The sequence below is a fragment of the Leptonychotes weddellii genome, chromosome 3 (genome assembly GCF_054177405.1).
Source record: "Leptonychotes weddellii isolate Sample4059 chromosome 3, ASM5417740v2, whole genome shotgun sequence".
In the NCBI taxonomy this organism is placed as follows: Eukaryota; Metazoa; Chordata; class Mammalia; order Carnivora; family Phocidae; genus Leptonychotes; species Leptonychotes weddellii.
In genome coordinates this window covers 71,261,198-71,284,801 of record NC_138371.1, presented here as the reverse complement: position 1 = coordinate 71,284,801, position 23,604 = coordinate 71,261,198, and the positions used below count along the sequence as shown (strand labels likewise).

The 23,604-nt window shown below is 36.3% G+C and overlaps 1 protein-coding gene across 3 annotated transcripts in view; it reads right to left on the bottom strand.

Moving 5' to 3' along the window:
- STAM2 (signal transducing adaptor molecule 2) overlaps positions 1-23,604 on the bottom strand; it is a 47,180-nt gene that overhangs the window by 6,101 nt on the left and 17,475 nt on the right. For 2 of the 3 annotated variants that reach the window (XM_006740026.3, XM_081814445.1), the window contains exons 2-12: positions 20,387-20,471; positions 17,818-17,893; positions 17,604-17,702; positions 16,526-16,672; positions 14,756-14,825; positions 13,983-14,169; positions 9,794-9,888; positions 6,799-6,881; positions 6,568-6,655; positions 5,523-5,577; positions 1,150-1,303 (exon numbers count right to left, since the gene is read on the bottom strand). In XM_006740026.3, the coding sequence (XP_006740089.1) occupies positions 1,150-1,303; positions 5,523-5,577; positions 6,568-6,655; positions 6,799-6,881; positions 9,794-9,888; positions 13,983-14,169; positions 14,756-14,825; positions 16,526-16,672; positions 17,604-17,702; positions 17,818-17,893; positions 20,387-20,471 (1,139 nt within the window). The remainder of the gene's footprint in view (positions 1-1,149; positions 1,304-5,522; positions 5,578-6,567; positions 6,656-6,798; positions 6,882-9,793; positions 9,889-13,982; positions 14,170-14,755; positions 14,826-16,525; positions 16,673-17,603; positions 17,703-17,817; positions 17,894-20,386; positions 20,472-23,604) is intronic. The other variant, XM_031035284.2, reaches the window with a different exon arrangement.

The window sequence follows — 23,604 nt, the reverse complement described above, 5'->3', positions numbered from 1 at the left end:
ACCATTTTCCAAAAGTTCGGGACGTGGCATATTTGATAAATGCATCTTGTCTGATGTGACAGTTACCATAGAAACTCTTCTTCTTTACTTAACAATTATGTCGTGTCAAGTCATCTAGCTTATGCACCCACATTCTATCTTTTCTCCTTGGTGTCTCCTTCACACACTCCTTTACATATCAGTTCTCATAAATTAACATGAATTTTGTTCGTCCAAATTCATTCTGAATTCAATTGCTAACTGGCTGAAATTTAAAAAAGGCTTTGGAATACTTGATAGTGATAAATGTAAGTATTCACTTCAGCAGGAAGCACAGAGAACGTGTAAAGTCCCGGGAAAAGAGGCTATTCATTAATGGCTTCTGGACCCTGAACTCTCAGGCCTGCATCACATCCTTGTTGTGCTTGAATTCTTAACAATTTAAGTCACATCAAAGAAAAAATATATAGCATGATCTGAGGACAAAAGAAGTTCACTAACTAAAAAGCCTTTTACTAATCATGTAAGTCAAAGAAATCTTGACAAATTTTTATTTGTTTTTAAGATTTTATTTATTTATTTATTTAACTGACAGAGAGAGAGAGAGAAGGAACACAAGCAGGGGAAGTGGGAGAGGGAGAAGCAGGCTTCCCACCAAGCAGGGAGCCTGATGCGGGGCTCGATCCCAGGACCCTGGAATCATGACCTGAGCCGAAGGCAGTCCCTTAACCCACTGAGCCACCCAGGCGCCCCACTGACAGCAATTTTTAAAAGAAATGTTAAATCTTGCTTGTTGAGCAACAGGAACAGCATTGGTACCTCATCTAGAGGACTTTCAATAGGTCAGGCACTGTCCTAAATTAGAGGACTTGAACATTTTACTTAAAGGATTTATGCTTTATATTTACAAAAGCAAATGAAGAACCAGAACTCCCATCTATTTAATGGTCTCTTTGTTCATGTTAAAAATGAACTAAAATTATTTGTGAAATAGCCATATCTAATTTGTCCTGGTGAATGCTAATTGTTTAGCCCATATTTGGACCATCAAAGATGAATTTTATGATTTTATTCATGGACCATAGAAATTTTAATACTAAGCTTTAAAACATTTTTTTGAATTTAAAACTTTTTTCTAATTTTGAAAAATGTTCTCAAAAATATGCTCACCTGCATTGGAACCCCAGCTGATGAAGGTGGGTAATGTGCTGGAGGATGGAGCTTTGAATAGACTGGATATACTGGTGCTTCATTCACCAACTTATTATATAGTTCCAGGGCTTCCAAGACTTTTACATTCAATTCAGACAATTCTGAATGCTTCCTGATAGAGAAGAAAAGCACTTTAATATTCTTCAATGCTTTTAAGCATGCATTTAGGAGCATAAATTACTTTTTAAATTTAGCACATTTTCTATTCATATTTTAAAAGGTTCTTTATATACAATGAAAGAATATTCACCATGGGAAAATGGGAGGAGGAATTCCTTAATTCTCATAATAACTAGGCTGATAGGACTTCATAATATTAGGGAAAGTCCGTTCCACACCTCATAAAAATTCAGTCAGTTCGTAATTTTGGTGCTAGGACAATTCTGTTTCACATGTTATAGGCTTCTGTTGAAAACTCAAATACAAAGCAAAATAATTTCTCAATGTTGGAAGAGCCCAAACCTTAATTAAAATCTAAGTAGAAGAAAGTACTCAGGCAAGGTCAGGAGCCTGCTTTGAAGCACGATATGACTGAAATAAAAACACACTCATAAACAAAATCATACTTTTTCATTTGCTTATGTACATTAAAGAATCAAATGAAAAAAATCTTAATAATTATCCTAGAAAATGCAAATAAAACAATTAAAACATAAACTAGTCCCTATTGTTCTTGTTTGTTGGTTTCTTTTGAGAAGGTGAGTGAAATCAGATACTTTGTTGTATAAATAACAAATCCAAGTAAGAGCATTTTTCAAATTTGCCCAAGGAACTCCAGAGCAAATCCTTCTGACTTCGTACAATTTTGTCTATTCCCCTGGGGAGTAATAAAGAACTCCCATTGCAACTGACAAGTTCATACCAGTTAAATGTCCACTTCATGTGGCACCCACAGCCTGTTTATTAAATGTAGCTCTTTTTATATACACACAGAGAGGCTCAAAAGATAAGCAACAGAGGCCGACGACCAGACACAGGACTACCAAATAAATGACCTGGACTGAATCCTATCAAGACTTGTCACCTTTCCTCTATAATGTTTCCTTTATAATGTTATGTCTGAAACAAACAAAAAGGTGCTATTTCCTCTCTTGCATGTGTGACTATATAAAGCAGGTCAAACTCTATTTTCAGAGTATCATTTATAAACCACAGAGAAAGCTTCAGAAATTAGTGTCCATGCTAACAAAGGTGTGACTAAGAAATGACCATAGGCATTTGGTCCACATAACCCAGTATACTGATGAAACACCAGAACACAGAAATCACCTTCAAAGATTCAAGACATTACCCCAAAACAATTAAAAAATTTTCACTGAACTGTGCCCAAACACAATACTAGCACAAAGAAAATGGAGCAGAAGGTGTAGTTTTCTCCTTCAAAGAGACTTCAATCTATTAGGGAGACAAAGCTAAGCACATGGAAAACAGCAAGCAATATAAGATGGCATATAATTGAATCCAAATTTATATGAAATAGGTAAGGAACAAAAGAGTTTAGAAAAGTAGACTAGTTTGGGTGGTGGCAGACTGAAAAGGCTCTATGGAGAAGCTGGGACTTAAACTGGCACCTGAGGAAGGATGGATAGGCCCAAGCGAAAAAGGAAGACTAAGTCAGGTCAGTAGGACAGTGTGAATTAAGACAGGCAAAAGGAATGAGAAGGGTACACAATGGAAGAATGAAAAGGGCAATTTCATCAAGGTGGTAGAAAACGATTTTTGGAGGGCAGTAGGAAATAAGATTAGAATAGTCTGGAACAGGGGCTCAATCGGTCAAACATCTGACTCTTGATTTCGGCTCAGGTCATGATCTCAGGATAGTGAGATCCAGCCCTGCCACTATCTAAAAAAAAAAGAAGAAGAAGAATCTGAAACATTGTTAAGTTCAGACCATGGATCTCTCTTCAATACATCTATCTAAACTTTCTTGGAGTCTATTACATGTTTGCCCAATATAATTTCTTAGTGTGATAAATGCTAAAAAATCTCATTCCAAACAATGACGATAGAAAATATATGTAAATTTTTTTTTCTGACAGCAAAGTTGTTTTTCTTATTAGGAAAAACAAATCGATGATGACCCATTCAAGGGAAAAAAATGGTATTTTATTCATTTCGGAATGCTTGACAAGGAATAAATAGTCAATAAAAATTTGTTGAAGAACAGCAAGCATTTTCCAGAATAGGAGCTGCATCTGTAGTCAGTGGCCATGGAACAGAAAATGCCAGATGGCCTACTCAGAAACTGAAATTGAAGAACTAACAGGTGAGCTGTGACTCAAAAAATTAACTCGTATCAGAAACGGTCACTCTGATTTTTAACTGTGCTAGACCTGTTTCTTTGAAGATATTCTTTTTATCAACAAAAATAAGATTATACTGTCATATCCTCTTTTTCATGACATAGTATAGTATCTTTCCATGTCAATAGATATTTATCATTGACAGTGCTTTTTACTGTAGAATGTATACAAGTGTAATTTTATCTTAAAAATCAATCTCACACTGAAAGGCATTTTAGTTACTTCCAATTTTGTTGTTATAAATAATACTGTGAAGAATACTCAAAGAAGTAATCTTTGCATATATCCTTATATATTTAGTATGGGCCTGAATTTGCTGGGTTAAAGGATATGGACTATTTTTAAGATCCAGAAAGGTTTATAATAATTGTACTCCTAGCCACACTCCTAAGGTAATACTGACGTTTTTCTTTCTAATCATTTCCAGTTTGATTATTCACTGACCCATCAATATCCTTGCACTGAAACCACAGTAAATGTATATGTAGATATTTAATGCTTTCTCCAAAATAAGAATATGAAACTACATTTCATTTCATTAATTTCTGAAAGGGATTTGTTTTTCACTTCTGTAGAAAATATAAAGGATTTATAAAAAAACATCTTATGGAAAAAGATTATAATCTTCGGTGACTAGAAAAAATCTTGCTGCTACTACCCTTCTCTGGCAAAGGCAGATACGAAGTAAAGTAATTCCTGTTCTTCTTGTGCGGGTTTTGTTTTTTTTTTTTTTAAGATTTTATTTGACAGAAAGAGTATGAGAGAGAGAGAGAACAAGCAGGGGGAACAGCAGGAGAAGCAGGCTTCCCGCTGAGCAGGGAGCCCGATTCGGGGCTCAATCCCAGGACCCCGGGATCATGACCTGAGCCCAATGCATTTCACTTAACTGACTGAGCTGCCCAGGTGCCCCATCTTCTTGTGAGGTTTGATACAGTAGTTCAATAAATAGAATCTAGAAAGGGATGATGATGGAACACCAAAGCCTTATCCTTGTCTTCCATTCACTACGGCTTCTCCCTGTAACTTCAAACAGGAAGCTGAAGAAGCAGAAAAGTCAGAAATAAATGTAAAGCTCAAAATGCTGAGTCTATCCTTCAGTGCTGCTGCTTTTTCTAAGGAAGAGTAAGACTATGTGGGATAAGGAAATTAAAAACACAAGAGAAATACAGAAATACAAGGAAGAAAAATGAGGGGAGTATGTGTATTGGATTTAGCTTCACAAACACAAGGGAAATTTTTTTTTCTTTTTTTTTTTTTAAAGATTTTATTCATCCATTTGACAGAGAAACAGTGAGAGAGGGAACACAAGCAAGGGGAGTGGGAGAGGGAGAAGCAGGCTTCCCGCTGAGCAGGGAGCCCAATGCAGGGCTTGATCCTAGGACCCTGGGATCATGACCTGAGCCAAAGGCAGATGCTTAACGAATGAGTCACCCAGGCGCCCCAACACAAGGGAAATTTCATTTGAAAGTTTTACAAATATTACTTCTCATCACATAACAAGACCCCAGTTTTCATTCTGTGCTCTATTCAGCTTTATTCCTCATTACTCATTATCCCTCAGTTCCAGCCCAAGTAAGAAAATGAAGACTGGTACCGTAATAGCAAGAGCCCATGATTCTAGGTATACTATACTGCCATAGGGGAAAAAATGCTACCAAAATAAAAAGTACCAGCTTGCTATTTGTTTGTAAGAGTTTTGGAAACTGAGAGACAATTTCAACAGATTGAACAGTTCCACAAAACTTCTTAAAGTTCTGCCAAAAAACAAGTAATCCATAAGAAAACTATACTTGTTGGGGTGCCTGGGTGGCTTAAGCATCTGACTCTTGGTTTCAGCTCAAGTCATGATCTTGCTATCCCAAGACTGAGCCCCACATCAGGCTCTGTGCTCAGTGCAGAGTCTGCTTCGATTCTCTCTCCCTCTCTCTCCAGCTCATGTGCTCTGTCTCAAACAAATAAATAAAATCTTTAAAAAAACAAAGAAAGAAAGAAAACTATACTTGCTATTCCCTGCACAAAGAATCTCACCTATCAATCTCTTCAAGTTTTTCATCTATCATTGGGCCCATCTGTTGGCAGATATCTGTAAATACAAAAATAATTTTGAACCTTGAAACTTAAACCAGTTCAAATCAATTTCAACAATTTTTAACAATGGAGCACACCGATATACAACACCATGCATAATACAAAGAAAATGAGGTTTATGTTAGAGAAAGGACTATAAAAGACCTAATTTTAATACTATTCAGCACCAATATTAATATCTGTGACCAAAGGCAAAATCAAAATCAAAAGAGAAATCTGACCATGTTCTCTGAAGTACTAAGTTTACGACTGTGAATCTGGAGCTATCGCAAAACCTAGAAAACTATTATTAGCTAAGTAAATGAACTTGAGTCACAGTATATAAAATATATAATTGTGTACAGATTACATACGAACATTTTCCAAGGACCTAAGCCATTTTAAAATTAAATATTTTGTGTTATTTCCAAATGTAAACACTGATAAAATGAATAGTGTAGTATCCTATATTCATAACCAGTTTCTTCTATAAAAAGATTTAAGATTTATCCATTTATCAGAGATTTTTCTCCCAAAGGATTAAAAAAAGGCAAAAAAACATTTGTTTCAAATTTCTTGGGGATTGAAAGGACATATCAGCATGCATCAAATGATTACATTACAAAGCTAACACCGATCATGTATAATTTTGCCCTTTAAAATCATGATACAAGAGAATTATAAGAAAAAATAAGAATTTCTAACACTTTGACTCAATTAATTTAATATGCTCTTATTCTTAATTCTGTCCTTTTTTGGATTGCAACTCTCTTCAGCCAATATCACTAGTGGGCTTACAGAAAAATAAAGACTTCCTTCTTGAACATGACAGGCAGATTTATAACATCTTCCAAGTTATGTGTTTACTATTTTATTACACTAGTCTGTTTCCCACCAGAGATCTCTAATTTCTAAAAGCAAACACAAGGCAGAAAGACATTTAAGACATTATAAATAGCTAAAATATTAAATGACATTAAAGTAATCTCTAAGGCTCACTAAGTACCTTCTAAATCCAAGAGGTCTTGGGAGTCTGGTTTTGAATCTGTTGGATCTATACTCTGGAGTACCTGCAGGGCTCTATCCATCTTATCCTAAAAAAGTATAAGGACACTTAGAAACTCAAAAGCTTTCATTTCAATGACCATAAAAATTACTCTTTCCAAGCATTCTCAAGGATAATAGATTTTTAAAGTATTGATAGTTTAACTATTATTAAGCAAAAGAAAAACTCTACCTCATCTATATAAACAGGCTCAGGCTCTGATTTCTTAATTTCCTCCTCCTCATCATCAATTACATTCAATTTGTCCACAGCTGCTATGGAAACAAAGTAAACTTTAAGTTCCTCAGCATTTACTTTGGTATTTTAGTCACTAATATGTAAATAGCCTGTGATTATCCATAAGAAAAAAAAGGAAACCCTTTAGTCATCACATTTCATAATTAATATACGTTATTACATATGTTCATTCATTCATACCACAAACATTTATTAGCCCTTACTATGTGCGAGGCATTGGAAATACATCAGTGAATAAAACAGCAAGAATCTCTGCCTTGATGGAACTTACCTTCTAGTGGAACAAGTGAGCAATATTAACGGGAACTGTCATTCTAGGCATTTTCTGAAAAACTGAGTGTTACCACTAGGGTGAATATATAAGACAGTAGAGTGTAATCTGAACAGCTAAATTCAGAGTTAAATATATGAGCTCCTTCTACACTTTCCTTGCTATAAAAATGTATTTCCCAAGGGGCGCCTGGGTGGCTCAGTCGTAAAGCATCTACCTGCGGCTCAGGTCATGATCCCGGGGTCCTGGGATCCAGCCCCGCATCAGGCTCCCTGCTCAGCAGGAAGCCTGCTTCTCCCTCTCCCACTTCCCCTGTTTGTGTTCCCTCTCTCACTGTGTCTCTCTCTGTCAAATAAATAAATAAAAAATCTTAAAAAAAAATGTATTTCCCAAATGAACAAAAAAATACTCGATTTCATCTTCAAAATGAAAAAAAAAAAAAATACTCAATTTCAACCTAACTTTGATTAATAGTTTTAAAGCAACAGAAAACAAAAAAACCCCACCTTTCATAAAGAGAAGGTTGAAAAATAATTTATAAATGTACATATCCAGAAAACAATTTAATGTTCACTGGCGTGTTGCTGTAACGTACTATATTTTAATAAAGTAAATTTTGATAAAAAATAAAATTATAATAAAAATCTACCTTGCCTCTAATCCAAAAATCTGTTTGCTCTCCAGGCCACGTGAGAGCCTTCAATGAAGACATCGTGTTCTGTCTGAAAAGTACTTAAGGTTTCCAATAAAATGTATACCCCTCAGGAAAAAAAAATCTCTATAACCAAAGGATTTTTAAGTCCCAACAGTTAGCCACTTACTTTAAATATTTGGCTAACTTTCAAACAGGTCCTAAGGAGCAGAGCTCAACATAACATGAGGATATACTGAAAAGCCAGAATAGTTTTTACTTTTAAAACCACAGCTCAGGGGGCGCCTGGGTGGCTCAGACGGTTAAGCGTCTGCCTTCGGCTCAGGTCATGATCCCAGGGTCCTGGGATCGAGCCCCGCATCGAGCTCCCTGCTTGGCGGGGAGCCTGCTTCTCCCTCTCCCTCTACTGTTCCCCCTGCTTGTGCTCTCTCACTCTATCAAATAAATAAATAAAATCTTTAAAAAAATAAAATAAAACCACAGCTCAGGTGCTCTAGCCTATCCCAAGGGGTAATTTCTATAAAGGATCCCCTGAGCATGGTCTTACGAAGTTATTAAAAACAGCGTCTCCTTGGGGCGCCTGGGTGGCTCAGATGGTTAAGCATCTGCCTTAGGCTCAGGTCATGATCCTGGAGTCCCGGGATCGAGTCCCGCATCGGGCTCCCTGCTCGGCGGGGAGTCTGCTTCTCCTCCCTCTGACCCTCCTCCCTCTCCTGCTCTCTGTCTCTCGTTCTCTCTCTCTCAAATAAATAAATAAAATCTTTAAAAAAACAAAAAAACAAAAAAACAGCGTCTCCAACTTTCACAATACTTAGAGCGTCAGACTAGAGGAATAAAAAGTATAAATACTGGCAAAGTACTCAGTCTTTAAATGAGTCTTTAAGTCTCTCAAGTTTACTTTAACTGAATGCCTCAGTCCACCCATACAAAGATGATGTTCCCCACAATGCACAAAGCTTTCACAATTTAAGTTTTTTCTCTAACACCGATAATACAAACTAGCACTGACATGTCCTGCAGTGAGTCAGTATAAGTACATCTAAGAGCAGACTGGCTGACTTTAGAATCATGGCTCTATCACCTACTAGCCACATAAACCCTCAGCCTCAGTTTCCTTATCTGTAAAATGGGGTAACAGAAGAACCTATCTCAAGAGTTATGAGGATTAAATGAAATAGTGCAAGCCAATGACTTTGCAAAATACCTAATAAATGAATACTCAAACACCAGTGAACTATATTATTTCCGATCATGAGCATCATTAGTAATACTATTAGCTGTTCTTTACACTCAGCAACCCCCACCCTTCTGCCTGCATAACAAATGGAAGCTTTCTCTGCATGGTTGACAGCAGAAGATCTGAAGCAGGAACCCACTGTCTTAATTATACTGTTTTATTATTGCTTCAAGTTCCCTAGGATCAAATCAAGGTGAGGAAAAATTTAAAATTTAGGAGTACTCCTAACCCTTGTAATCACATTTGGCACTTGTCAACCAGCCCCCACCCCGCCACCTACTCCCTTTGATACTGTGGTTCAGTGATGAATAAAACCAATATTCTTTATACTGAAGATTCAAACTGCCTCTTAAACCATAATTAGGTTGAATTAAATATCTACATGGTCATCACAGATTGTTTTATGCCTTATATGGAATTATGCACATTAATTCTCAGAGTTTAAAATAAAATCATAAAAAAATTAATTCTTGGAATTGACTTGGAATAAGTTAACCCTTTAATTTGGTAAGAAATTAAACTGTACTGTCTATAAATAATTTAAAACAGAGTAAAATGCCAATCTACTTTATATTCAAAATTGAACCAGGGCACCTGGCTGGCTCAGTCAGTAGAGCATGTGACTCTTGATCTCAGGGTCATTAGCTCGAGCCCCATGTTGGGCATAGAAATTACTTAAAAAAACAACAATAAAAAAATAAAAACTGAACCATAAAACTCAAGTGTAAAAAACTTTAATAGATTTAATCTTCCCTAAAATTTAACTTACCTGCCTCAGACTCTATGTTTAAATTAGTTGTTACAAAATTAGATGGGAAGAGTCCTATTCCTCTGTGATTTTCTCCTTTCCACCAATTGGCATCACTGAAAATACAGTACAAAAATGTCATTTGTTCTTCTACATTTCAAGTACATTAGCAGCAAGAGGAATTAAAATAAAAATTAAATTTAGCCTACTTGAAAATACTAGTTCATATCCAACTATATTTAAAAGCAGTTCTTAATAAAAGATACAGAAAAGCACAAGTAAAGCAAACATCCACATTCCCATATTTAAATTTAGAACGAATTAACAAGTCATAGCTGATTTGGGGCTTTAAAAAAAAATTATCAACAACCCCAAGTCCCAACCCCACATCCAACCTACCAAACCATTACCTAAAGCTGGTATGTAGCCTTCCTATGAGTGTATTTTTATTTGTTTACATACACCTATGGCAAAGTATATATATATATATTAATCATTATAGATTTTTACATTTTATATGTTAATATTTTCATATCTTGTTTATCCCTTTTTTTTTTTAAGATTTTATTTATTTATTTGACGGAGAGAGACACAGCGAGAGAGGGAACACAAGCAGGAGTGGGAGAGGGAGAAGCAGGATTCCTGTGGAGCAAGGAGCCCGATGTGGGGCTCGATCCCAGGACCCTGGGAGCATGACCTGAGCCGAAGGCAGCCACTTTACCAACTGAGCCACCCAGGCGCCCCTTGTTTATCCCTTTTAAAGACCCATCATCCGAATACAGCATATTTGATTTATCCATCCCCATACAGATGGACACTTAAATATTTCCAGTCTTTCACTTTATAAAGACTGGTGTAATGATTATTCTAGATTCTAGGGCACACAAGCAACAATACTTTAGGTTACTCACAGATGTGGACTTGCTGGGGCCTCAGGATAAAAACATTTTCCATTTTACCAAATACTGCCAAATAGTCTTCTTAAGTGCTTATGGCAATGCACCATCTTCCTTCCCTCAGCAGCATGTGAGAATGTCATTTTCCCTCATGCTTGTTAACTGTCCAAGCAACACTTGATATCAGACAGGAGAGAAATCATATCTCAAGGCTATGCTCATTTGCACTTCCTGAGCATCCACATGTTTTGCCGGTCATTCAGACTGCCTCTTCTATGAACTGCTCGTTCATGTTTTCTGTCCACTTTTCTTTTCCACTGGGCTATTTATCTCTTTTCATGGATCTGTAGTTCTTTATATATTCTGGATAGCAACTGTTTGAATTATGCAAATACTTTCTCTCAAACTGTCACGTGTCTTTTAACGTATGTTCATAGTTTCTTTTACTGCATGGTGTTTTTTGTTCCATGTAATCAAATTTTAGCATTCTTTTATGGTTTATAGTTTGTTTTTTTTTTTTTAAGATTTTATTTATTTATTTGACAGAGAGAGAGACAGAGAGGGCAGGAACACAAGCAGGGGGAGTGGGAGAGGGAGAAGCAGGCTTCCTGCCGAGCGGGGAGCCCGATGTGGGACTCGATCCCAGGACCCTGAGATCATGACCTGAGCCGAAGGCAGACGCTTAACGACGGAGCCACCTAGGTGCCTGGTTTATAGTTTTCTTAAAAGAAATCTTTCTTGGGTGCCTTCGAAGGCAGACGCTTAACGACGGAGCCACCTAGGTGCCCGGTTTATAGTTTTCTTAAAAGAAATCTTTCTCGGGTGCCTACATATGAAAATTTTAATTTTATGCTTTCATTTCCACAGCAATATAAAAACAATGAATACAGTCATATTCTGGATCACCTAGATGATCTCTTTAACTGAAGACTGCCATTTAACTTTAGGACCCAAGTTTGCATTTGTGCTTAAAAATCTTGCCAGTGATAATCCATCACCCAGAATGACAACATTTAACCTACAGGTATTAATGAGCATATCTATGGAACTTTAAGATTGGGGTATCCTATCATTAAAATGACAGCAATCAATCTACATATTCCATCATATTCATGTTGAATCCTCCTAGAAGTTATAAAGAAAAAAGTTCTCTTTTGCAGTGTTAAGTCTCAACTGAAAATACTTTTATATGAGTCTAAGTTGTTAAATGACTTTGTGCTTAAACATGTGTGGAAAGATACATGCAGCACAGCAACATAACCCTTTACTCACTGCAAGCCTGTAGACTGCAGTAAGAGTATAGTGCCACGTGAATATCAATGATGTCAAGGGATACATTCGGTACTTACAACAGGTACAAAAGAAAAAGTCAGAGATTTGAGTTATCAAAACACAGGGTGGTACAGGGCTGCTGAAGGTAAGTGATAAAGTACCTGTGCCATTAATCAGTACTCTACTTACTTACTTACTTGTAAGTAGCAATTTAGTTTATTTTTTTAAAGACTTATTTATTTTAGAGACAGCGGGGAGTGGGGGAGTGCGCAAGGGAGTGTGCATGAGTGGGAGGGGCAGGGGGAGAGGAAGAGAGAATCTGAAGCAGACTCCACAATGAGCACAGAGCCTGACTTGGGGCTGGAACTTATGACCCTAGGATCACAACCGGAGCCAAAATCAAGAATCAGATGCTCAACCAACTGCACCACCCAGGAGGCTCCAAACAGCAATTTATTTTAGAATATTTTCTCACTACATAAAACACTCAAAATTTGTATCTTAGAGCAAAAACTACTCATATTGTAGTTTAGTCTCTATTCACTTCACAAATTCAATTTTCTAGTTGTATAGGAGTACCTGAAGTATAAGCCTAAGTTCTTTTGTGAATATTCTAACTAAAACTACACTAAGAAGCCTGACATTTCAGACTCTGTGTTCAGTCTACTGAACTACTTCTGCACCTTAATATTTATTTACTCTCATTCAGGGATGTGTTCCACTCCGAATGATTTTTAAAAAAAAAAAAATTTAAAGAAGAAAAATGATTACTTTCTTGACTGCCTAAGAGACCTTCTTTTTCTTATTCTCAATTTCTTGCAAAATTTTTCCTATCCCATCAAAACCAAAGTTCACCTGAAATGAACCCCCTGGTTAAGCCTTCTTTCCCAGATGCTGTACCTGGTACAAATCTGGTCGCTGCTGGACCCCAACATTACCTCTTTCATGGCATTCACAATCTGTATTCCATACAAATATCTACAGAAATTTTAACTCTAGTTAGTCTAGATTTTAGAAGACAGAACTGTGTCCTCATTCATTTTTTATATAAACAGAGCCTATTACATAACATTTTCTTAGTAACTATTCACTGCGGGAAAGTAAAACCATTTTGTGTATCTACTCATTTAAAAACGCACTAGACTAATATATCCTTACTAAGTTATTTATAACAGATACCAAATGCATCTGCAATCTCTGTTCACAGCAACAAGCTGTTAGGAGTCACCCTTGCTAAATTTCATCAACTTCTTTTAAAACCAAAGTAAAAAATAGAATTAGGCCCAAAACAGACAGATCTATCCTTTTTTTAAAAGTTGAAGTGTAGTTGGCATACAATATTATATTAGCCTCAGATATACAATAGATCTATTCTTTACTATAACTTTAAATGATAGAGAAATTGTGAGGAAGAGTAGAGTAGCAAGTTAAGAATTGGGGAAGAACTGAGCACAGCTTTTGGTTGCTTTTATCAGATAATATAGCTGGGGCGCCTGGGTGGCTCAGTTGGTTAAGCATCCGACTCTTGGTTTCAGCTCAGGTCTTGATCCCCGGGGTTGTGAACTCAAGCCCACCACTGGGCTTTGAGCTGGGCGTGGAGTCAGCTTTAGATTCTCTACCTACTCCCTTCCTCTCCCTCTCTCCCGCTCTTAAAAAAAAAAAAAAATAATAATAATAATAATAATAATAATATAGCTGTATTTCTTCCTAAAGGCTGTTTTTTTTGCCAGTAATTTTGATATACACAACTCCCCAATGTAAATGTATTCAGATGATGACATATTTATGCTTCACAACTGTGATAAGCAACATTATTTAATACATCTTTTATCCAAGATATAAAAAATACTACCAAATTTAACAAAATAAGGAATTCACATCACCTAGTCTAACTTTTATTTTAGAAAAAAATTAAGGTATGAAAAGGCTCTATTATGATTTAAATACACCAAAGTCAAAGACCTGAATATCCAGGATTCTAAATAAAGAATATTATACTTAATAACTTCAAAATATTCCAGAAATAAAGATATAAAACTTACCTGTCATCCAAAACAATAATAATTTCACCATGTTTAAAGGTGAGTTCATTGTCCTCAACGGCTTCAAAATCATATAAAGCTCTCACTTTCCTTGCAACTTTATTATTTAACTGAATTTCTGCAGATGGATATAAGGATTTTGTTTCTGCATGCTGCTGCTTCTGTTCTTGCAATGATAATTCAATAGCTAATTTGAAAAGTTGAAATGCAAAAAACGAAGAAGCCAGAATTAATTCTGATTTTTTTTAAAGTTTAATAATGTAATACTTAATAAGAATAAATGAAGTGAGTATTTTATTTGTCCAGTTAAATGCTAAATAGTTAACTTTCTTGGGACGTGGGAGGTCAGGGCAGAAAATCATGACTTTTTTTTTTTTTTAAATAAAGTTTTGCTCATTCCTTATTATCACAGTCTGTCATATACAGCAGCTATTATTTTTATAGCAAACAGATTGTGACATTATAATATGGGTAGCTTTCCATATAGGACAAGCCGTGAACATATTTCTGTGCTTGACTCATAACTTTGGCATTAAAGAAAAGGTGAAATGAAATCTCTTCAAAGGTAGGACATTAAATACATATTACTGACAAGGATTATGAATTAAATCAATATTGTATCATATCAATTGTTTTCCTTACTTTTCAGACCCTACTAGATTTGAGGTAAAATACTAAAAGCATACCCAGTTTGATTATAATTTTTATTTAAATAAATTGTTCTGGCAAGGATGTTTTAAGCAACACTAAATTATACATGCTTGAGCATTTACCTTTAGCTATGTCTTCATCTTCTTTGTTTTTGTTCGATGATGTACCATTCTTGGCAGCAGATGAGACAGTCTGTAAATGTATGAGTAAAATGAACACAGCCACCGTTTCAAAGAAAACACAAGCTCTATAATTACTTGCACATGTTAATTTTTAAAAAACTGATGAGTTTCTTTTAAAAGTGAAGTTCTTTGTAAAAATTTTAAGTAGCAGTTTTCAAATACTAAAACAAAACATCAGAATTTTCAAGAAAACATTATAAATTCACAAAGGGCACAAACTGGCTTAGATTTTGCATCCATCTTAGTATCTGATACAGAACATGGCATACAGAAAGTACTTAAATACGAATCTCTCCTGATTGTACTTTCCTGATCTCAACTGTCCAAGGTCTCTTATTCAGTGAGGGGCATCAAGCTCCACAAGAAGCGGCAGCAAGAAGCCATAATTACTGAAGAGAGAGGGCGGACAGAGACAATGGGTGCAGTTCTAGGAATACACGTTAAGCTCTCATTTAGTACTCATTGTACTTGAATCTTGGTGCTTCTTCAGGCACAGTAGAGGACTTAGGAAGGTCATGTTTAAATTTAAAGGCACGCAAGACAGAGACGTCCAGGATTCTGAACCATCAACCAGTTCTTTAAACACAGGTTTTTGACATATGAAGACAGAGCAGAAAAATGCTTGCTTTCATTACTTGTAAGGTTTTTGTCCCCAAATCCTCTTAGTTCTGGTCAACTCTAAAGATTCTTTCTGTCTCTTTAGTCTACAGTCTAAATTAAAATAAAATATACATTTCTCGCCCTCTTAGTTTCTTTCCCTAGCCCGTATCCTAATATGAAGTGGAAGGCAAGAGGCACCGAAGCAAAACTCAAGATAGCGTTCTTCTCCCACACTTAAATAGCCCACTCTGTGACTCATTATCCCTACCTCCACCCCTGTCCTACTAAAGCTATTCCCTACCTCCTCAAATAAATTTCTAGTCTTATAGTTCCACTCATCTATATGTAAGCCATTCACTCCACGCAAATTCACTCTTCAACAAACAGGTCTTGAGGTTTCTCAATTCCATGAATTTGTTCGTAGCATTCCTTCCCCAATAGGACCTCCTCCCTCCTATCTATTGGAATACATTCCAGTCTAAAAATTCTACCTCTTTACCATCCCAGTCTGTAGTTACCTCTCTCTTCTGGCATCTAGTCTTTGTTACCCCTCCCTCATCCATATGTGTCACTTACAATTTAGTTATTTTTCCCATGTATATAGCTACCCTCCACATTTACTATAATTTTTTTTTTTTTTTTAGATTTTATTTATTTGCGAGAGAGAGAATGAGAGACAGAGAGCATGAGAGGGAGGAGGGTCAGAGGGAGAAGCAGACTCCCTGCTGAGCAGGGAACCTGATGCGGGACTCGATTCCGGGACTCTGGGATCATGACCTGAGCCGAAGGCAGTTGCTTAACCAACTGAGCCACCCAGGCGCCCCTTACTATAAATTTCTTAAACATAAGGGCTCCCTCATACATCTATGCCTTTTGCATGACTCTAGCCTTAAACAGATTATTTATCACTGATTCACTTCTCAAAGTTCTGATATATAAAAGAAATTCACTCAACAATTGGAACATCTACTAAATATAAGGCACTATCTCAGGCACCTGGAGAGGAGAGGTGGGAAGGGATGATTACGACAGACCTTGCCTAGTTTTTATATAAGATACATACCTTCAAAATAGTGTAAGGTCAACCACGGATCTAAATGAATCTCTTACCTGAGAACCTGCTGGAGGAAAGGTAATTCCTTCTTCCTTCATAGATTTAATAGTTGCAGATATTAGACTAAACTGAGGATCCTTCTGAAACTCTTCTGACCATTCCACCATTAAAGACTTAAGTTTTTCACATACTTTAGGATGAGCCTTTTAAAGGCAAGGCAAAGAAAGAAATAAAACTATGGTTAAAGTAAGTACTTGAATTATTTAACAGATTATCACCAAAATTCTCTTTAATTATACAAACATCAACAAAAGTCCACCAATCAATCCCTAGCCTAGATGAGTGCTTGATAAATGCCTGTTTTCGTTTTAAGATAGAGCTGTTTCTTGTAAAATTACCCTTTTAACATCAATTTCTAACTCTTACTATAATGACAACAGATCTTTTATACTCAGAGGTTATTTCTTCTATTTTTTTTTAATATGCTCAATATCAGATTAAGCTTTTTATATCAACTAAACTAAAATTCCTGGATTTTTGCCACTAATAGCAAGAGAAGCTTCAGAGTTTCTATCCCAAAGAAATCAGTAACAGAAACCCTATTGTGAAGCACCCCCAACCCTGCTCTAAAATAAAGGTCCTCTTTGCTTGCCATCTCTAGTGTGAATCAGTACAGCCGAGTGGTTGGTTTGGACTCTGAAGTTCTAGAAACCTGGATCTGAACTTCAGCCGTGCCACGTACTAGCTGCATGACCTGGGACAAGTTACTGAACTTCTCTCTAAGCCTCAGCTTCTGCATTTATAAAATAGGAATGACAAGAGAATCTAACTTTTAAGGGTTATTAAGAGCATTAAACAAGACAGTCCATGTAAAACCCTTAAAGCAGTGACTGTTTACTAACTCTAAATAAAGATTAGCTATTATCACAAGTATATATGCTTTGGGAAGGAAAACAGTTTTTGGTGCTACAAATGAAAACATCAAGTTTTAGAACAGGAAGTTTATTTCATTTCAAACTTAGCTAAAAGTGATTTCATTCATAATACAACTTTATTAATGCTATATATAGTTAAAATGACAGACAGTGTATGTACTTTTTAATGACTTAAATTTCTTCTCTTCTTAAAATTTACCTTATTTTTTATCACAGCACGTACTTCTGTTGCAAAATCACGGGAACATACTTCTAAATGAAATATCTTTCCACAGTTTGCCACACAAGCCCCAAGAAGCTATTAATTAAAATAAAAAATCAATATACAAATGTTGAGATATTATCTTACTTAACTTACTGAAACAAATACACATTTAAAATTTGGGTCAAATAATAAGCTGACTTTTACTTACAGTTAACGCCTGCAGAGCAACATGAGGAACCTTATGATTTACCCTTTTCATTATGGCTTTTAGGCAATCTTTTGCTCTAAGAAAAAAATGAAGAATATTAAGCATTTATTCAGAATTTCAACTTAAACATTAAAAATATAAGGCATTCTACTATCAAATAACTTTAAATTTAAAAATAAAATCCTGGGGGCGCCTGGGTGGCTCAGTTGGTTAGGCGACTGCCTTCGGCTCAGGTCATGATCCCGGAGTCCTGGGATCGAGTCCCACATCCGGCTCCCGGCTTGGCGGAGAGCCTGCTTCTCCCTCTGACCCTATCCCCTCTCATGCTGTTTCTCTCTCTCTCAAATAAATAAATAAATAAAATCTTTAAAAATAAATAAATAAATAAATAAAAATAAAATCCTGGGGCACCTGGGTGGCTCAGATGGTTAAGCGTCTGCCTTCGGCTCAGGTCATGATCCCAGGGTCCTGGGATTGAGCCCCACATCGGGCTCCTGGCTCAGCGAGGAGCCTGCTTCTCCCTCTCCCTCTGCCTCTCTCCCTGCTCATGCTTTCTCTCTCTCTCTGTATCTCTGTGTCTCAAATGAATAAATAAAATCTTAAAAAAAAAAAAAAATCCTGCAAACTTCACTTCATTAAAGGAATACATCTGTAAAATGATTCCACATAATATTTTGTTCATAGAACTGCAGAACTCTAAAAAAAAGGAGGAGCTTGTTGCAAAGGTTGTATTCCAATATCAAGAACCAAATAATTTCCTCTAAAAGAGAACACAGGCAGCAACCTCTTTGACCTCAGCTGCAGCAACTTCTTTCTAGACACGTTGCCACAGGCAAGGGAAGCAAGGGCAAAAATGAACTACTACTGGGACTTCATCAAGATAAAAAGCTTTTGCACAGCAAAGGAAACGGTCAACAAAACCAAAAGACAACCGACAGAATGGGAGAAGGTATTTGCAAATGTCTTATCAGATAAAGGGCTAATATCCAAAATCTATAAAGAACTTATCAAACTCAATACCCAAAAAAACAAAAAAATCCAGTCAAGAAATGGGCAGAAGACATGAACAGACATTTCTCCAAAGAAGACATACAAATGGACAACAGACACATGAAAAAATGTTCAACATCACTCAGCATGAGAGTAATACAAATCAAAACCACAGTGAGATACCACCATACAACGGTCAGAATGGCTAAAATTAACAAGTCAGGAAACAACAGATGGCGGGGATGTGGAGAAAGGGGCATCCTCTTACACTGTTGGTGGGAATGCAAGCTGGTGCAGCCACCCTGGAAAACAGTATAGAGGTTCCTCAAAAAGTTGAAAATGTAGTGATCCGAAGGGGCACCTGCGCTCTAATGTTTATAGCAGCAATGTTCACAATAGCCAAACTATGGAAAGAGCTTAGATGTCCATCAACAGATGAATGGATAAAGAAGATGTGGTACACACACACACACACACACACACACACACACACACAACGGAATACTACTCAGCCATCAAAAAATGAAAATTTGCCATTTGTAACGACATGCATGGAACTAGAGGGTATTATGCTAAGCGAATTAAGTCAATCAGAGAAAGACAATTACCGTATGATCTCACTCATATGTGGAATTTAAGTAACAAAATAGGGGATCATAGGAGAAGAGAGGAAAAAATAAAACAAGATGAAATCAGAGAGGGAGACAAACCATAAGAGATTCTTAATCACAGGAAATAAACTGAGGGTTGCTGGAGGGGAAGGGGGTGGGGGAATGGGGGAATTGGGTGATGGACACTGAGGAGGGCATGTGATGTAATGAGCACTGGGTATTATATGACTGATGAATCACTGACCTCTACCTCTGAAACTAATAATACATTATATGTTAATTAAGTGAAGCTAAATAAAAATTTTAAAAAAGACCAAATAATTTCCAAAAGATCAACACAAGAGAACTATGTCATAAATTATCTTCTTGTTTCTTCAAGACAGATTTAGTGTTCAGACAGCAAATTCTTATCTTAAAAAAAAAAAGTGCAAGGTACATAGTCTTCAAAGGTGTAAGTATAAACATGTATGAAGGTACCCTGAAAAGCTGTAATGTTAAATGCTTTTATCAGTCTTCTAAAGTATAATTAGTTCAGCTTATGTGCTGTATTCCCCCTACAAAAGCACCCTTATTTATATTCACTTTTTCATAATGATGTTATTATATTTACCTACTCATTATTGAAGGGCTTCTTCACTCTATTACATACATTATTTATCTACTTCATTATTAAAAGACTCCCATACATGTCTAAGTCACAGGGGAATTCCCTAAATAACTAGTCTTATTCATTGTTAACATGTGTCCCTAGTGCATCAAAGTTTTATATATCTCAGGTTTTCAGCTGAACTCTTTGCCCCTTGTTCTTTCAGGAGGTTAATCCCATAAATCTGGCCACCAGGATCTCTTAACTTTTGTCCCCCAAAAGTAAAGAGTAAAATTCCATTTTCCTTTCAAAGTTACATCAGGGAAAGAGACACAGGTTATGAAGCTCCTAGACATTCATTGGGCATGACGGGGACTCTTACCCATTAGGAGTGCTTCCAACTTTGTCACATATGTCCATAATAAGACTCCAATCTTCTGTAGTGTTGTACTCATTTGTGGCTTTTTCTATAAGATATCAGCATACACAAAAATTAGGACATGTCACACTTGACAATAAAATACCAAGAAAGGCACAGTAGTTAAGAAGCCCTTTTCTTTTGCCAAATATAAAAAACTGAAAAACTTAAGACAGAGTAATTTTACTACTTTCAACTTTAAATTTTAAAACTATATGAATTAAATGTTCTAAGGTACACCAATAAAATGTCTTCTAAATAGTTAAATAACACTAAATAAATTACAAATCATCAATAATCGTACCAAATTCTAATTTGGAAGAACGCCTTAAAAATGTGTCATCATTGGCACGCCTGGGTGGCTCAGTTAAGTGTCTGACTCTTGATATCAGCTCAGGTCCTGATCTCAGGGGTGTGAGTTCAACCCTGTGTTGAACTTAAAAAAATAATAATAATAAAATAAAAATATATCATCATATAAGGAAATATGGATTAGACTGTTCACAAAAGCATTGCTTTTTTTTTTTTTTTAAGATTTTATTTATTTATTTGAGAGAGCGAGAATGAGAGAGAGTACATGAGAGGGGGGAGGGTCAGAGGGAGAAGCAGGCTCCCTGCCGAGCAGGGAGCCCGATGCGGGACTCGATCCCGGAACTCCAGGATCATGACCTGAGCCGAAGGCAGTCGCTTAACCAACTGAGCCACCCAGGCGCCCCACAAAAGCATTGCTTTTAAAGAGCAAAAAAGGAAAATGGATTAATAAAATATAGTAAATTCATACAGTTGAATGTGAAAATGAGTTATACAGAACTAAATGTACAAAAATATATAAATCCCAAAATATAATGATTTGGTTTATACTGAGTTTAAAAAGCTAATAGTAGAATATATAACATTCACATAAACTTTTTTTTTTTTTAAGATTTTATTTATTTATTCATGAGAGACAGAGAGAGAGAGAAGCAGAGGGAGAAGCAGGCTCCCAAGAAGCAGGGAGCCCTATGCGGGACTCGATCCCAGGACCCTGGGATCATGACCTAAGCCGAAGGCAGACGCTTAACCGTCTGAGCCACCCAGGTGCCCTCACATAAACTTTCTAAACAGCTTTACTGAGATATAATTCACATCCCAATACAATTCACCCGTCTAAAGTGTACAATTTGATTTTTTTAGCATATTCACAGACTTGTGCAACTATCACCATTATCTAATTCTAGAACATTTCATCACCCTAAAAAGAAATCCATACCCATTGGCAGTCACAGCCCGATGTCCCCCCATAACCCCCACCCTAGACAACCATGAATCCATTTCTATAAATTTGCCTAATCTGGACTTCTCGTATAAAGAGAATCATACAATATATGGCTTTTTGTGACTAGCTTTTATTTAGTAGAATGTTTTCAAGTTCATCCATGTTGACGCATGTATCAGTACTTGTTAATTTTATTGCTGAACAATATTCCACTGTAGATATGCTTCATTTTATTTATCCATTCACCAGCTGAACATTTGGTTGTTGTTCAGTTTTGTTTCGTTTTTTAACTTTTTGGCTAATATGAATAATGCAATGTTGCTATGAACATTTCTGTACAAGTTTTGTGTGGTACATACTTCTCTCCTTGGTATATATCTAAGAAAAGTGCTGAGTTGTGTGTTAATTCTATGCTTAATTTTTTTAGGAACTTGGCAAACAGTTTTCTAAAGCAGCTGTTCCATTTTACATTCTCACTCTATATGAATGTTTCATATAAAGTTTTAAAATATTCGAAAACACTATATTCTCTAGTGATACTTATATAGGTAGTAGAAATATTAATAAAATGCGTAATAGTGGTAAACATCAAACTGGAGATAGGATGCGGGGTATACAGGGGCTTACTTGTATTTATAAAGTTTTGTTTATTAAGTTAGGCACGGAATATCTAGAGATTATTTTATTCTCAGCATGTTTTTGTGGTCTGAAGCATTTCATAATTGAAATAAAAATTAAAAAGTAAAATTTTTAAAAAGCATGATGAGAATATAATGACTGCATTACACTGCATTTTTACTTTTTTTTTTTAAGATTTTATTTGTGAGGGAGAGAGAGAGAACGAGCACAAGCAGAGGGGAGCGGCAGGCAGAAGGAGAAGCAGGCTCCCCACTGAGCAGGGAGCCCAATGCGGGCCTCAATCCCACAACCCTGGCATCATGACCTGAGCTGAAGGCATGTGCTTAACTGACTGAGCCACCCAGGTGTCCCTACTCTATTTTTTATAAAATTTTAAAATCAAGAAATACTTTTTTTTCTGCTATTAGAGAGATAGGGATATAAAAATTACCACTTTAGAAACATTGTTTAATCTTTTCCCTTTTTAATAAATTTATAATTTCAAATATGGCCAAACCTGAGTATTATATTCATATAGGCCTATCATAATAAGCAGGAAAGATGGTAGAAATCTAGAGCTATTCCTCTATTAAAGGCAAGGAATAATAAAAGAAGGCACAAAATGAACAGGCTTAGCAAACTTTGCAAGTAGGAAAGAGAAATACAGAATCCAGTTAACCTCAGTTAAATGCTGGAACTCACTTTTTTTTTTAAAAATTATGTTATGTTAGTCACCATACATTACATCATTAGTTTTTGATGCAGTGTTCCATGATTCATTGTTTGTGTATAACACCCAGTGCTCCATGCAATATGTGCCCTCTTTAATACCCATCACCAGGCTAATCCAACCTCCCACCCCCCTCCCTTTTAGAACCCTCAGTTTGTTTCTCAGAGTCGAGAGTCTCTCATGGTTCATCTCTCCCTCCAATTCCCCCCTTCATTTTTCCCTTCCATCTCCTAATGTCCTCCATGCTATTCCTTATGTTCCACAAATAAGTGAAACCATATGATAATTGACTCTCTGCTTGACTTATTTCACTTAGCATAATCTCCTCCAGTTCCGTCCATGTTGATGCAAAAGTTGGGTATTCATCCTTTCTGATGGCTGAATAATATTCCATTGTATATAGGGACATCTTTTTTTTTTTTCTCAAAGATTTAATTTATTTGACAGAGAGATAGCACAAGCAGGCAGAGCAGCAAGCAGAGGGAGAGGGAGAAGCAGGCTCTCCATGAGTAGGGAGCCCAATGCAGGGCTCGATCCCAGGACCCTGGGATCATGACCCAAGCCGAAGGTAGCCGTTTA